Source organism: Podarcis filfolensis (genome assembly GCF_964270895.1).
Source record: "Podarcis filfolensis genome assembly, chromosome: 3".
Lineage (NCBI taxonomy): Eukaryota > Metazoa > Chordata > Lepidosauria > Squamata > Lacertidae > Podarcis > Podarcis filfolensis.
Window position 1 is genome coordinate 50,353,412 of NC_139606.1, and position 14,409 is coordinate 50,367,820.

The 14,409-nt window shown below is 39.9% G+C and overlaps 1 protein-coding gene and 1 long non-coding RNA gene across 5 annotated transcripts in view; one reads left to right on the plus strand and one right to left on the minus strand.

Annotated features, from left to right (window-relative positions):
* The window catches only part of PRDM1 (PR/SET domain 1), an 87,113-nt gene that overhangs the window by 56,478 nt on the left and 16,226 nt on the right, over positions 1-14,409 (plus strand). For 3 of the 4 annotated variants that reach the window (XM_083608346.1, XM_083608344.1, XM_083608345.1), the window contains one exon: positions 9,058-9,307. In XM_083608346.1, coding sequence (XP_083464472.1) covers positions 9,125-9,307 — 183 coding nt within the window. In that variant the 5' untranslated portion in view covers positions 9,058-9,124. Of the gene's footprint in view, positions 1-7,043; positions 7,507-9,057; positions 9,308-14,409 lie in introns of those variants that run through there. The other variant, XM_083608343.1, reaches the window with a different exon arrangement.
* On the minus strand, positions 886-6,013 carry LOC310760268. Its single transcript, XR_014546875.1, has 3 exons — positions 5,905-6,013; positions 2,041-2,134; positions 886-985 (listed from the first exon to the last, which is right to left on the minus strand). It is a non-coding gene; the product is annotated as an uncharacterized lncRNA (long non-coding RNA).

The window sequence follows — 14,409 nt, forward strand, 5'->3', positions numbered from 1 at the left end:
CAAAAAATCCGACAGCAAGCTGTCGCAAAACATTAACCCATGCTGCACGGGGAAATAAAATAAAAGTCTCTTCTGTCAGCTCTGGTAGCATAAGAAGGTAGGGGAAGAGGCACTTAAGAAATAAGAGGGTAGAATGCTGCTAACTTGGAAATAGGCATTAGTTCCAAGATAATTCTCCAAAGTATGTTCAGATGTAAATAAATTTATATAATTTTTAAGACCAGTAGGCATTCCTACAACCATATTTTCTTATTCCTGTGCTGCCAAACCCAGGCACCCTGAAATTATTAATTGAGCTCTGCAAGAGGATTAATTATGCTGTTTTGAATCTAGTAGATGCAGATATACAAAGTTTCCTCTGCTATTATGCACACAAACAAACATAAATAATTACCTGTCTTGTGAGAGCCATATGAAAGGCCTAGGATTCAATTTGCTGAAAGGCAGCACTCCTAGCTCCACTTACTGGGAGTAAACCCCATTTAAATTCAGCACGTCTTTCTTCTGAGTAGGTATGGTTAGAACTGCAGTGTTTGTTAGCATAACAGTGTTCTTATGTATATAGCTTATCGGAAGAATAATGCACTCAAAAAAAACCTATATAATCTAGCTGAACACACACATACCAGTGAATGGATAGAAGTAAAATCTCAAAGTGTGTGGGTGGTGTATGAAAACACACACACACACACAAGTGTAATGTGAAAGTTTGGCAGCCGGTATTGGTCAGACAATATGGCTTGTCATTGTGCATGTGCTCTACTTGTTGAGCTGTTAATAACAAAAAGTACAATTTAATCACAATTTTGCCAAAGTGGCAAAATTGGCTGCTGTTTGCAGATTAGAATATTGTTTGGTGTTACAGAAATATTATCATGGTGCTGAGTTCTGATGTTTTCTCTTTTCCTCTCTGCTAACACTCCTCTGTGCTTTTGGAGGAGGCGGGAAGGGGTGGAGAGAGGTCCAGATGGGAAGAAAACAGGTCCTGAAAAGACCACATAGGAACTAGGTCAGGTACTCTGGAGATTAAAGAAGCATGCTTCATCCCTGTGTGCAGGAGGCAGGGACAAGCAGCACACAATTACAAGGAATTAGAACAGCAACAAGTAGTTCAGATTTATCAGCTTTAATTGTCTATTGTCAGGACAGAGCTGCTCTTGTAGATCAGGCTGCTGCCAGTGCCTTAATACCTCTAATGGACTCTCCATTGTGGGATTATCTCTTCTAGGGGACAGTGTCTTTCTTGAAAAGTTGTTGTTTTGGGAGATGCAAAAGAAGTAAAAATAAAAAAACAAAAACAGGCCTGGCCTTTTGGTAGTCTCCAACACATACACACACACACCACTTCCTTGACATGTTGTCTTCTTAAGGAAGTGAGGATGAAGACCCTTGTGATGCCTTTCTGTCAGCAACCTGTATTCTTTTGCTGGAACTGAGAAACACCTATTTGAACATTAACCTTCCTTAGGTCAACCTTACTCAATGAGCCCCAGTGGGAAAACAATAGCCTGTTGATAATCGAGCAGATAAGCAGAGATGCATCATTATAAAGGGGGAGTGGGAGGGAAGGAGGGCTCTCGGTTCTCTTTGTTTTAAAAGCTTTCCTGGATTTTGCAAAGCAAACATTTACAACATTTGGAAAGAAGGATAAGGTGTCAGCTATTTAATGAGAACAGATGAAATTTTTGTTTTTATACATGCCAGTTTGACTGGATTGAAAGGGTGCAACCACCATTGTCAGATAGGTAGGAAGTGAAAACCACCTCTCCAGAGAATGAGGAAAAGGGATAACTTTCTTAGAGTAAGAAAATGTGATCAATGGTAATGGAGTGCCTTTAGGAATTAAGGCAATCGTTTTCTAAAGAGTATGTTTTGTTGTTTCATTCTGCTTAAGGGTTGGTTTTTAGGAGTAAGTGATGTTCATAAGTGCATTTCAGCTAGGAGATTGTATAATGTTATTTCAAGAGACACTAAGGCATCCACTTACTTAAAAACAAATAGCAATTGCAAAACTCCTTAAGGTCACCACTTATTACTCACCACTAAATGTAATGCAGCCACACCTATTCAACCATTGATCACACTTTTAGTTCTAAGAAGTCTTTGTGCCTGTTCCCTTCCTTTGTTGCCAACCCTGTTTTAAAACAAAATGTACAGTATAAATCATCAGAACATCTTCAATTAATTAAGTCAATTCAATGGATAGAAACGTGTCCTGAGTTCAAATTACTGCTAATGCATGTACTTTGCAGGTGGCTTTGGAAAAGATGCCATATATTAACTTTGATTCTCTATCTGTAAAGAGGGAAGAATATTTGATAGAAGAAGCTATAAAGAAATATTAAGAAGTGTATGTACATTGGTATGATTAATGACTGATTATATAGTCATTACATTAGGATCCCTAATGCCACATCTGCTTGTTCATCCAGTGGGCAAGATTGAGAAAGGAGATAACAAAACTTTACCTGTATTTATTCAGAGCTAACTGGTAAACCTAAGCATTTTCTGTTAGAGTTATCTTGTTTTTAGAATCCCTTTAAGAAGGGAATGAATGTTAAACTAAGTGGAATTTAGCTAGTACTGGGTATTCCAGAATAAGTTACAATGCTTTGCACATTCATTTAGACTCACAATGAGGCAGGAGAAGGGTCGTATATATTATAACAAAGCTAGCTCTCCCCCTGGATTGCTACCTCTGGGACATTTAGTATCTTTCCATGGGTGGAAAGAAAATAGCCAGTAGCATTGTCCCACAAATGCTTGCACGATGCAGGCAACATCTATTGTTGCATAAGTGGACTTGCCCTCATTCTCTGCCCCCCCCCACACTCCCCAAACCAGCTCCAGAGGGCCTCACAACCCCGGTGGTCATCATGCATGATTTGATTTTTCTCATGCAACCCATTAGCACAAGGTGTAAAAAAGCAATTCAGTGACATCTTCCACATCCAGATGGCAGCCTCTGACTTCAATATATGGCAAGGAATAAGATAAATAACGTAGCACCATGCACATTTTTTTCTTTCAAAAATGAGGTGGGTGTTGACACTGCATAATACTAATAATAAACCTTAGGTAAATTTGGAATGCACTCTTATTCTTCATCTAAAAAGCTGCTTTCTCAAGAAAGCATCTTGGAGTACTGTTGCTCTCAAGCTGGCATTTGAAGTGTGCAGAGCATTTTGTTGTTGCCAGATTTGGTGGGGCCTGAAGTGACCAGATTAATTTTCCTCATGCAAGGAAACGAACCATGTACACCACCTTATAGTCCTTGGAAGAAAAAACGGGATATAAATGCAATAATAAATTGGAGGAGAGTACATTAGGATTTGTTTTTTTAAGCATGTCACATTGTAAAAGGCATGCATCGGTGCCTTTATCCTCATTTTTAGGATCATGATCTGGTTGTCTCCCAAATGTTTACAGCCATAACAATGCCAGTATGGAGGAGGAGGAAAATGAAGGGATTTGTTGCTTCTGTTCGCGTGGTCATTCTGTTCCTGACCTTCTTAGTGTAAGAAGGGGGAGGATGTGAAAATAGCTGTGTTTTAATCTTTGGGGCACTTTAAGGCCCCTAAAGAAAGTTTCTCCAGCCATTTTCCAGGTGCATTGCACTCTTGGTTCTGCTACCCCCCCCCCTCCTTTTTAAATGATGTATATGCATAGGCATAAAGAAAATGTTGAAGAAAACAGCAGCTGCAGCTGAAGCTTGAGTAGCATCAGTTTACTGTGGAGCTAGAGTGGCTGATACCATCAAAGGAAGTGGGGTGGGGGTGAAGAGAGAGTTTCTGACATCAGCGCCTGTTGGAGCCATTCATGATTTGCTGCTGGACTGCAAGCTATTGCACACATACAGAGAGAAAGAGAGAGAGAGACCTGTCTCAGAAATGCTGACTAATAAGGTAGTTGAGGTTTTCTGTGAGCAAAGAGGGGAAAATGAAAATGATTAAAAAGTCCTTTTTCTGAAATGAACAACACTGAGACTGCAATTTCTAGATGACAGCACCTACTGCTATGAGAGAATCCTATGCAAAAACAAAAAAACTGCCAGTCAAGTCACTCACACCTTGATAAATATAGGTCCAAGCACACATTTGTGCGCACACACAAGTCATTAAATCATTGGCTGTGGGCATATATAAGGGACAGAAGCTATGTCCTATTTGCCATGTTTAATCTGATATGTTTGCTATGTTATGTGTTCATCTTCACTTTGTTTTGCTGGAGATACTGATATTCTGATCCAATACTTTTACTAAGAAAGACCTACATATGAAGCCTTGGGGGGGGGGAATGTCACTAAAATACTTCAATCCCTTCTGAACAGTCACAGTTAGTGTTATGCAGTTCTTGCAACTCTCCATGATACAGTGGTACCTCGGGTTACAGACACTTCGGGTTACAGACTCTGCTAACCAGGAAGTGGTTGCTCCAGGTTAAGAACTTTGTCCCAGGATAAGAACGGAAATTGCGCGCCAGTGGTGCAGCAGCAGCAAGAGGCCCCATTAGCGAAAGCACGCCTCAGGTTAAGAACCATTTCAGGTTAAGAACGGACCTCTGGAATGAATTAAGTTCTTAACCTGAGGTACCACTGTACACTGATGACAATGTAATCACAAGGCAAAAGGGGCAGGGGGAAGTAGTGTGTCTCATTTTTCATTGCGGCATCACATATGAGCTCCACCTTTTCTATAAAATTTCCTCAAAATTTTTTAACTAGCATACATAGTTTCCTCCCACCCGCATTTTAACTGCTGTGGTAGGTTAGTCTAGCATATATTGAATGGCTGAACAGAGATTGGATCCTAAGTGTCCTTAGTCCTAGTGTAACGCAGGTATGTGCATAGGAGCAGTAACTGCATCTGTGCTCTACAATGGTAATTAATGCTGTGCCGGCAGCTCGCTTATGTACTTTGCTGAATATCATCATTGCCCACACAATAAATGGTGGGCAAACAGTGTTTAGCCTTCCAACGCCCACCGTCATTGTTTCAATCAAATGAAAAGCAAAATAGCTATTTCATGATAGGCAAGAAGAATCACCATTCTTTTTTAGTGATAGGCCAGAAAAAGCCTGCACTGAAAAGTTGTTTGTTAATAATTTTGTTTTTGTAATTTCTGCTTTTTATTTTTAAATTACCAGGGACCTAGAAAGCTCTGAGACATATCCATGTCAAAGTGAGACTTATATCTTGGTATAGTGGGTGGGGTAGACAGCTTCAGTATGACTACGTTGTTTTTCCACTCCATGTGAAGTGACTCAGGCCACTTCATGTTACATGAGTTGCATGTTCACCGCTTCTGTAGGACAAGTTCTGTTGCTTATTAGCAGCAACATTTATAGGAAGCTGTCATGTCAGTTGCCATGGATATCTGAGGTTGCCCATCACTGTAGGACAGTGACATGGTGGGAAGAAACCATGTCAGTCACATGATTTACATGATTTGTTCCCACAGGTGTTATGGGAGCAATAGACAGAAACTGATCTCTGGCCACCCTGAATGAAAAGAGACAACCATCAGCTGTGGGATGGTCATTTTAATTTATACTCCTGATTTGGAGAGCTAGCCATCTGTAACTTCCAGCCATATGATAAAGCTGAGGTTATAAAGATCCCTCCCCAAATCAATGTATTTCTGAGTAGCTACAGGAATGTGTTGGTGTGTGGGTTACCATATATCTATAGGCCACAGACTTACTATGTCAATGCTGAGTATGTTTTTAAGTAGCCTCTATTGTTGTTAATAGTCCTCTGATTCTATCTCAGCATCAGTTAATTACCCAAGTCAAGGTGGCCAGATTTCTTTGCTTTAAACAAATGTTTCTTCCTACTGCATATCCAATTACCTTTATACCCATCAGCGTGATGCCCTTACCACCTTTCTTGTGGAATTACGTACCAGTAACAGTTAAGCCAGGACACTTGTTTGGCGCTGTTGTCCTACTTATGTCCAACGGTATGAGTACTTCTCTATTAGAAGATGCCAAAGGTCTTTACACAGATATGTACTATTCTCAGTACTGCGTCACCTAGAATGACATATAATCCCTTTCACCTTCTTCTGTAAGAACTTCAGGAGGGTGATGGTATGGTGTATGCACCAGACAGAATGGACATTTCTTCGAACAATGCAGATTTCCATATAGACAGGTAGTTGTTTTGCATTTTTATAGCAAGTCAAAACAAGTTTCTGCCCACGTAAGAGGAAAGGCATGATAATAATAAAACATGTCTGCTGATGTGATGTAAAAAGGAAAAGTAGGAGACTTGTCCTTTGGTGAACTGACTGGGTGATGTTTGTAATATTGTGAGTGACTATAATTGGAACTATGCATCATCATAACTGTTGTGAGCTGAAGGATTCCTCAATGAAGACAAGGACCACTGAAGGAAGTTAGGCATCTGGTTTGTTTGGTAATGAGAAATAGGAATGCAAGGTCTGTGCGCTTAATAATAAACAAACAGGACACTGTATGCCATCATCACAGGATGTCCTTCCTTCAAGGCAATTCACTAACAGGGAGAGGAGGAAAAAGAAACAGCACATGTTCCTCTTAATTATATTCACACCAATACTTCTTTGATCAGCAACATGCTCCTTAAGTGATTGTGTCTAATGAAAGCATCACTGATGGAACTTTTCTTTCTGTTAGCATATGACCCATTCTCTCTTAAAGCAGGGACAGGCTTAGTTTCCACTTTGAAATGATGCACTTTTAAAATACTGCAAAGTTAAGGCTGAAATCTTACATTCACTTACCTTGGAGCAAGTCCTGTTGGACTCAGTGGGGCTTACTTTTCAGTAGACATGTGTAAGATTACCTTGTAAAATATAAAACTACTCAGAATTGTAAGAAAATATGCAACCTGGAGAACAATATTGTTGTAAATACTTTTTTTGGAAATTGTAAGCATGTTTGTTCGAAAAATGCCCAGTTAAAATAAACAGATTTAAGCACTAGGTAATAGTTTCTAGTGTTACACCACCAAATGTTTGTCCTTTTGCATGCGAGTTAAGCTGGATGCCAGCAGAATGTTAGCAGGCATACGTGTTAACAGGAAAATCTGTATTGGTGTGATCTGCTGAAAGGAAAAATTCCTTCTGACTGGATCAGAGTTTCATTGGATATACCTGTGTGAGTTACAGGTATAGCCCCACCCCCTGCTCTTGGCAGCCGTGACTGTGAGTAAATCAGATGAGTGGCTAATAGGAAACCTGAAACAGGGAGGAGAAAGGAAGAGTCTGTTTGGTTAACACAGACTGAAAGTATCGTAACATTCAGCCCTCCAGTGTTTCAAAGAAGTTGAAGCAGTAAGTGCAGCAGCACCTGTCTGACAGTAAAGACAGAGCCAGAAGCAGAAGCAGAAGCAAAAGAAGCTAGCTCTATTGGTATTACTTGAACCCGGCCAGTGGAAGAAGTAATGTTTACTCTGTAGATATGTGTGAGACTTACCTGAAACGTCGTGCTGCCAGCTGGAATTATTTGTGGACTGTACCTTGGTAAGAAATTTTCTTCCTACTCCTGTCCGGGAGACAGATGATTTTAGCACTCTTTTGAATGGAGACGGCAAACCTGTTAAGGTTCTCCTTGGAGACTTTCTCTTTAAGTTCGAGAGACCTTTGTTTTTATGATGATTAATTCTTTCACTGCTAGTGGCAACTGCCGGTTCACTGAGTTTCAGTATTAGTTCTCTTGTCATAGCCTACAAAGTGGTAAAGGTATTGTTCAGATTGTACTAGGATTTGATCTCATCAAGCCCATTAAAAGCACCGTATGAAGAACTATTAAATCTGCTCAATGCTGTGAGGAAGTGTGGAATTAAGTTGATAACTTTGTTCTTCCAAACACTTCATCTTCTGAAAAACACTTCTTTGAGTTGGAAATATGACCCTGCTTTACTCAGATACAAATGAAAATCTCTGGTAGGATTAGCAGTACAATGCTGGAGCCTAAAGCCTTTGTTTTGGAAAATGCTGTAGTTTAATCCAGTAACTTTATACCTGGGGAAACAAAGTGATATGTTAACATTATCTTTTTAATGGGTAAGTAAAACTTAATTCTGTAAGTGTGTTCTTCAGATATTTAGTTTTTCCACAGAATACTATTACTCCACTTCTTTGAAAATATGTTCTTTTCTGAATGAGAGTAGAACACAAATAGTATGTGCTAACATTTATAGGAACCCTAAAAAAAAAAAAATTCCTGATATTGTAGATGGGAAACTGAAGCAGAGGGGAGGCTTGCCTGTGGAAAGAGAGTACATGGCTGAGGTTTGAAATAGTGAGCCAATGCCATACAGCATATCTAATGCAGTTCAATCCCTATATTGATGGTAGATTTTGCACTTTGTATTTAATTCTGTTGGAAGGCACAGAAAACAATACTACTGTATTTTTGTCTCTTTCTGATCCAAGTGAATATTTCAAGTTATTTCAGACTGGCTGTTTTCAGACTGATGTTGGTAGGATACAGTCTCCCTCAGCTGTCTATGTCAGAGGATAAGAGGATGTCAATAGAGGGGAGGGGAGCGTTGTTTTTGAAAGTTGTTTGTGTGTTAGAAGCCGGTGGGAAAGTTCAGCCTTCCCCATTTGGAAAAGGCAAGCCTGTGTTCCGCTCGTCCAACGTGCACTTTCCATTTTTAGCCCATTCAGACGCAGACAGCAGTTCCTTCCTTTTCCTTTCCTTGTTTATGACACTTTTCCAAGGCAGCTTTTCCACAGGCTCTTTTGCACACAAAGCCTTGAATCTGCAGATTCATCCCCCCCACCCCTACCGTTCAGATACTGAGGGAAGGTTCTAAAGAGGTGTGCACAGGTGCTGTTCTCAGACATGCTTTTCCTATTACTTTTTGTGACTTTGTTATTTTTACCAGCCCCAGCTCTTGAAAGCATTCCTTCAGGGAAGGCAGCTCAATTTATAGGGTATAGGGTATATGGTGTCAGTCCTCAGCTATCCCACTAATGCCATCTATTTGCCATAGACAGCATTTAGGTCACAATGCTAGAGGTGCTGAGACAGGAATGGGAAGTAAATTTTCTTTTCTTTTCCAGGCTGCCACACTGTGTAGCTCGTATATTGTGAATCCCAGAGCAGTGAAGAAAAGGACCAGAGTTGATAATGAAAATGGACATGAAGGATGCTGACATGACTCTATGGACAGAGGCTGAATTTGAAGACAAGTGTACCTACATTGTAAATGATCACCCCACGGAGCCCAGCACAGAAGGCTGCAATGTAACCCAGGCTGAGTCTTCCTTGCCAAGGAACTTGATTTTCAAATATGCAGGACATGGCAAAGAGGTAAGAACATGTTTGCAAAGGATGATTCAAACCTGGTAGCCAGATCACATTGTTCTTGGAAGTGGGTTTGTCTTCTTGATTTCTACATTCTTTAATGTTTGGGTGACACGGCTTTCCAAGGTTCACCCCTAGAAATACACCTGTAGAAAATACCTTCTGCACAGGAAAGCATAAACATCTCCAAACTGCCATAAATCGACTAATGTCTGTGTTGCTAAATAGGCAAGAATGTTACTTAATTTAGGAATGGAAATTTCTAAAGATTATATTGTAGATTCGGGTTCTAAGCATACCTATCTGTAGGAGAGAACAATATTCTCTACTCCTAGATCAGGTAGTGAAATACTATGGTTGCATTGAAGTGGGTTGCTTTTCCTTGAATTATTAGACAAAGGTTTTTTTTTTAATAGGCTTATTGTATCAGTTCTTTATGGGGTTCCAAGAAGAAAGGATGATGTTAAGGCCAGGTCATTAAATAAGTAGCCTGTATTTATGTGACTTGTTTATCTAGGGCAAGGCACCTTTATTTGTAGCTGGACGCACAGGTATATTTCAGTCCATGTCTCTGGAGTGGGTACATTCTTTGTTGTTGTTTCAGAAGGGCTGGAAAAAATTATCCCGGATGAGCAATTGGTTGCCTGTTTATTCCTTCATATAGAGTAGCTATTATAGCTAGGCGTGAAGTTCAGCTAGTTAATAATGGTAGGGACGGCCCATCATTTTTGTCCCTGTCCTGCAACTTGTGGTGGAACAGCTATAACCTGTGCTGCTACTGTGGCTAAATAAACTGACCACGGAGCTAAGGGAGGGTGTAAATTCATTCCTTTCTAGTTATTAAATGTATCCTCCTACAACAAACAGCATGGAAAGGCTTGCATGTAGAAAGGCGACCAGAACTTCAACTGATACAAACTGGATCCGGATGTCACAGTTTTGGGGAATGACCAGGAAACCTGTAATAGGCTAGTTATCTCTATGGACTTGCATTATTTCACACTCCCATATAGCCCAATTAAATGATTAGCTATGAGAAACAGAATTAGAAGCTTTAAAATGTACCTAGTATATACCATGCACATGACTTAGGTGGGGATACTGTAAAACTCTTGACAAATGGCACTTAATTGATCAGCCTAAGCATCAGCTAATATGTAGGAAGCAGCTAACATCATTTTTCTGTGATAGGGTGGCCTCGCTTGCTTGGTTTGATCTTCTTTGCCACATCACAAGCTGGCTGAAAAAAACTTTTTTAAAATTGCTGGCTTTGTATTGGCAAACATGTGTAAATAATGGATTGGATCCAGAGTTAAGCACAGAGCTAGCTGACATTCCTGCTTGCCATTGCAACCCACCCCCCTGCCCCCAAAAATGCTTCACCAAGAGCTCTGAGCCTCTGCTGAGTGGGATGGACTGTGGGAGAAGGGAGGTCCCCCAAAATCAGGCAGAAGCACCTTCCACTTGTGGGAGTTCCACTTATGGAAGGTACCATGGCATGATTTGGGGGAATCCCCCTTCCCCCGTAGTCCGTTCAGCAGAGGCTCCTAATCCTCAGTAGAGCTTTTTGGGGTCTGGTGGTTTGCTGTAGGGAATAGGAAGTCCAGCTCCCATTTACTCTTTTATATACGCTTAACTCTGAGAATACTGGGTTACATATCTTACTACACACAGGTCTGGAACTACTGCCAAGGCTGTTTTGAACAGTACTTTAAGTTCTTGAAATGTTTGTGGTTGTTTCTCATAATTAACTACTTATCTGGATTCTTCTCAGGAATTTGGATAGCCAGTATCCTCATTTGATTTCATTATAGTCTCCTTTGACAAGTGAAAAGTTAGCAGAAGGAAATACTTATTCTTCCTTGATTCCATGCCCCTCACACTCCCTTTAGAATTGAGATATCTGTAACCTTCTTCATTATGTGCTGCCACAGATTTAACTATGTTTGGGGCCTTTACTGTGTTCCTTTTCACATTATCATAATTGTCATTTGATCGGCAGGGTGGGGTGGGGGGCTAAGATCAAGAGATGGTGAGTTGCCCAATCTTGTGGCTAGCCCCAGATCAAAATCCAATAATCTGTTTACTGGTCTGGATTTCAGCTGATTCATTAATGGAAAACAAAAGAAGAGAAACTTGCTCTGCTTTCAAGAATAATGCCAATATAACTCAATAAATCTAATACTTACTCCTCATTTACAAAGAAATGGTTGGAGAACAGCATCTTTTAGACGGGTGTGGGCTAAACAAAGCTTTTGGTAGATTTTGGTAGGCTTAATTTGCACAAATAAACATTCTCTGTCATAATATTTTTGAGAGATTACTCAAATATCACCTCATGTAATTATGTAAGTAATGAGCTGATTTAATGGAGAAAAACATGCTTATGAAATATTAATGCTGTCATTTACAGCTGTAGTTTAGAGTAATGTTCCGAGATACACCTGTGTTGTGTATGTGCACCTGCATGTGCTTGGATTGTATTTTTTTACTAATCCTAGAACCTCACCTTTGCATGAAGGCTTGTCATATGCTTGGAGATTATGTAGTGGTATCATTTTAAAGTGACTGACTTCAGTTCTTATTTTTTGAGGCTTTGTTTATCTATATAGGAACATTCATTGTAAGGTATATTCAGCTGTTTGATCACAGCTAAATAATTTAATTCAAGTGAAATTGGATAAGTTGTTGGACATATGATCTGTGTTGTAACTACTCCTAAATCTTATTTATTTATACTATTTCTATGACACCTTTTGGGTGAAGCTCCCCAAGTGGTTTCTGGTTGTTGTTGTTGTTGTTGTTTTTTAAAAAAGATCAACGATAAAATACTGAAAGCAGGCTAGGGGGTGCGGCGGGGTGCGGGGGAGCTAATACACATTAAAAAGCCTGGGTAAATAGATGTTTGCCTTGCCTGCAAAATAAAACAGAGATGGGACTAAGCAGGTCTTCTTTGGGAGAACACTCTAAGCCAAGGCTGCTATGACAGAGAAAGCTCTATTGAGGGGTCATCATGAAGAACCTACAGAGTAACTTCCAGTGAGGACGTTAATACCTGGATAGAATCATGTGGGAGAAAGCATTCCTTTGTGTTATTTTATGTCCCACTATTTAAGGCTTTAAAAGTCAAAGCCAGCACCTTGAATTGGGTCCAGAAACCACTGCAGCTATTTTAAGAGTAGTGAGATGTGTTCCACACACATTGCCCCAGTATACCCTAGTTGCCGTATTTTGTACTAACTGCACTTTAAGAACTGTCTTCAAAGGTTAGCCCACATAAAACACATTTTATTTATTACATGGCATTTACATCTTACCTTGGTGCACATTGTTCTCCCACTCATCATTAAATCCCCACAACAACCCCATGAATTAGGCTAGGCTGAGAAACAGTGTTAGATTTTTATATACATAAAATTTATCAAGGTGGCTTGAAGAAAGTCAGCATTTAAACCTTTATATAACGTAGTATGCTGACCTGTGCGCTAAACATCCATCACTTACGTGCCTTCTTTATTTATAAAAGGATAGCTGCTAATGCTGTTGCTATGTGTATTTGTGAAAAGGAAACAATAAGAAAACATTTCCTCTCGCTCCACCCTTCTAAAAAGAATAAATTATAGGATGTAGGCCCTCTTTTCAGCTGCATCATTCTTTCAGTCACCGTAGCTGAAAAACAAAAGAACGAAAGTTTTCATTGTTCAAAACAACATGCTAAGTGAACAAGTCATCATGGTAATACTGGGGAAGTGGAAGTTAAATTAACAGGGAGTTAAAATTAAATCATTCTTTCTCGACACCTGGCTGTCAATCCAGTTCCTACTTGTTTGGTTAAGTATTGTTTGATTCGGTATTATGTTAGGGCCCACTGAAATAGTAATAGCATGTGTGTTTAACTACATACATACTGCTCTTGATGGCAGTTATTTCTAAAGCTATTTTTAAGAAAGAAAGAACTCTTCAGGAGACATATTCCCATTTCTTTCTCCTTAAAAATAAAAAAGAATTGGAGAGAAAACTATGGGGTACCATTTCTTGTCCAGAGGCTCCCATTACGTCAGGTTGTGCTCTATGGCACAGGCGAGTGACAGAGACAAATGTAGTGAAATAGCTGAAAGGTCAGGGATGCCCATAAAGTATCTTTGGAAGTGGCTTCTGTCAGGACAGATGAAGAACGAGAGAACTGAATCTTTTCAACTGCACACTGAAGTGTTTATAGAAGGCATACAGTAGCTCCGGCAATAATTCATTAGGACCCTGGTCAGTTCCAACAGTTGTTTTCTTCCTGAGTTCAGAAAATGTGTCATCTTTTTAAAGGGCCTTTTAAACACCACTTGAGTAAAGAAGTAATTCTGTAGCTTGTATACCTGAAGTACTAGTAAAAGCACAGCAAGGATCTTCTTACAAACCAGGATGAACTGAAATATTAGGGGTCCTGTTGCTTTCTGATAGTAAAGAAACAGCTGCCTCTCTCTTTGTAGTTAGCTTTCAGCTGACTGTCACAGGATGACGCTGGTGTCGTTATGCCACATACCATGTTAAACTCACTAGGCAGGGGAACACGTTAACTCCACCTTTTAGTGCTATGGAACTCTGGCTTTATATACTTCAGGTATGTAATTCCTACGCACTGAGGGAATAATTGGGTAGTATTTAAGTGTAAAAATATTTCGTTGGGAGAGGTATGCATGTTTCCAGGTGTTGATGTCGCGGCTGTATTTTTAGAGCAAGGATAAGGAAACTGGCCCTCTAGATGTTGTTGGACTTCAGTTTCCATCAGCCCTAGCCAATAGTTAAGGATGATGAGACTTGTTGTCCAGTAGGATCTGGAGGACGACTAATTCCTCACCCTTGCTTTGGGGGGGGGGGGAGAAAATGTGCCTATCTGTTATCATTGTAGGTAATGTTAAAGTGTAACCATGTAGTGAACTTAAAAAAAATATGCTATAACGATTGACATGAGAATCTGGAAGAAAACAGATGCCAGAGAGGGGTTTTTAACATTCATAAGAGCCACCTATATAGTTTTAACAGGGTCTGTCATATATTTGATCTCAGTTTGTACAGTGTCATTTATAAAACAGGTGTGCCTAATGACACCTTGTGGA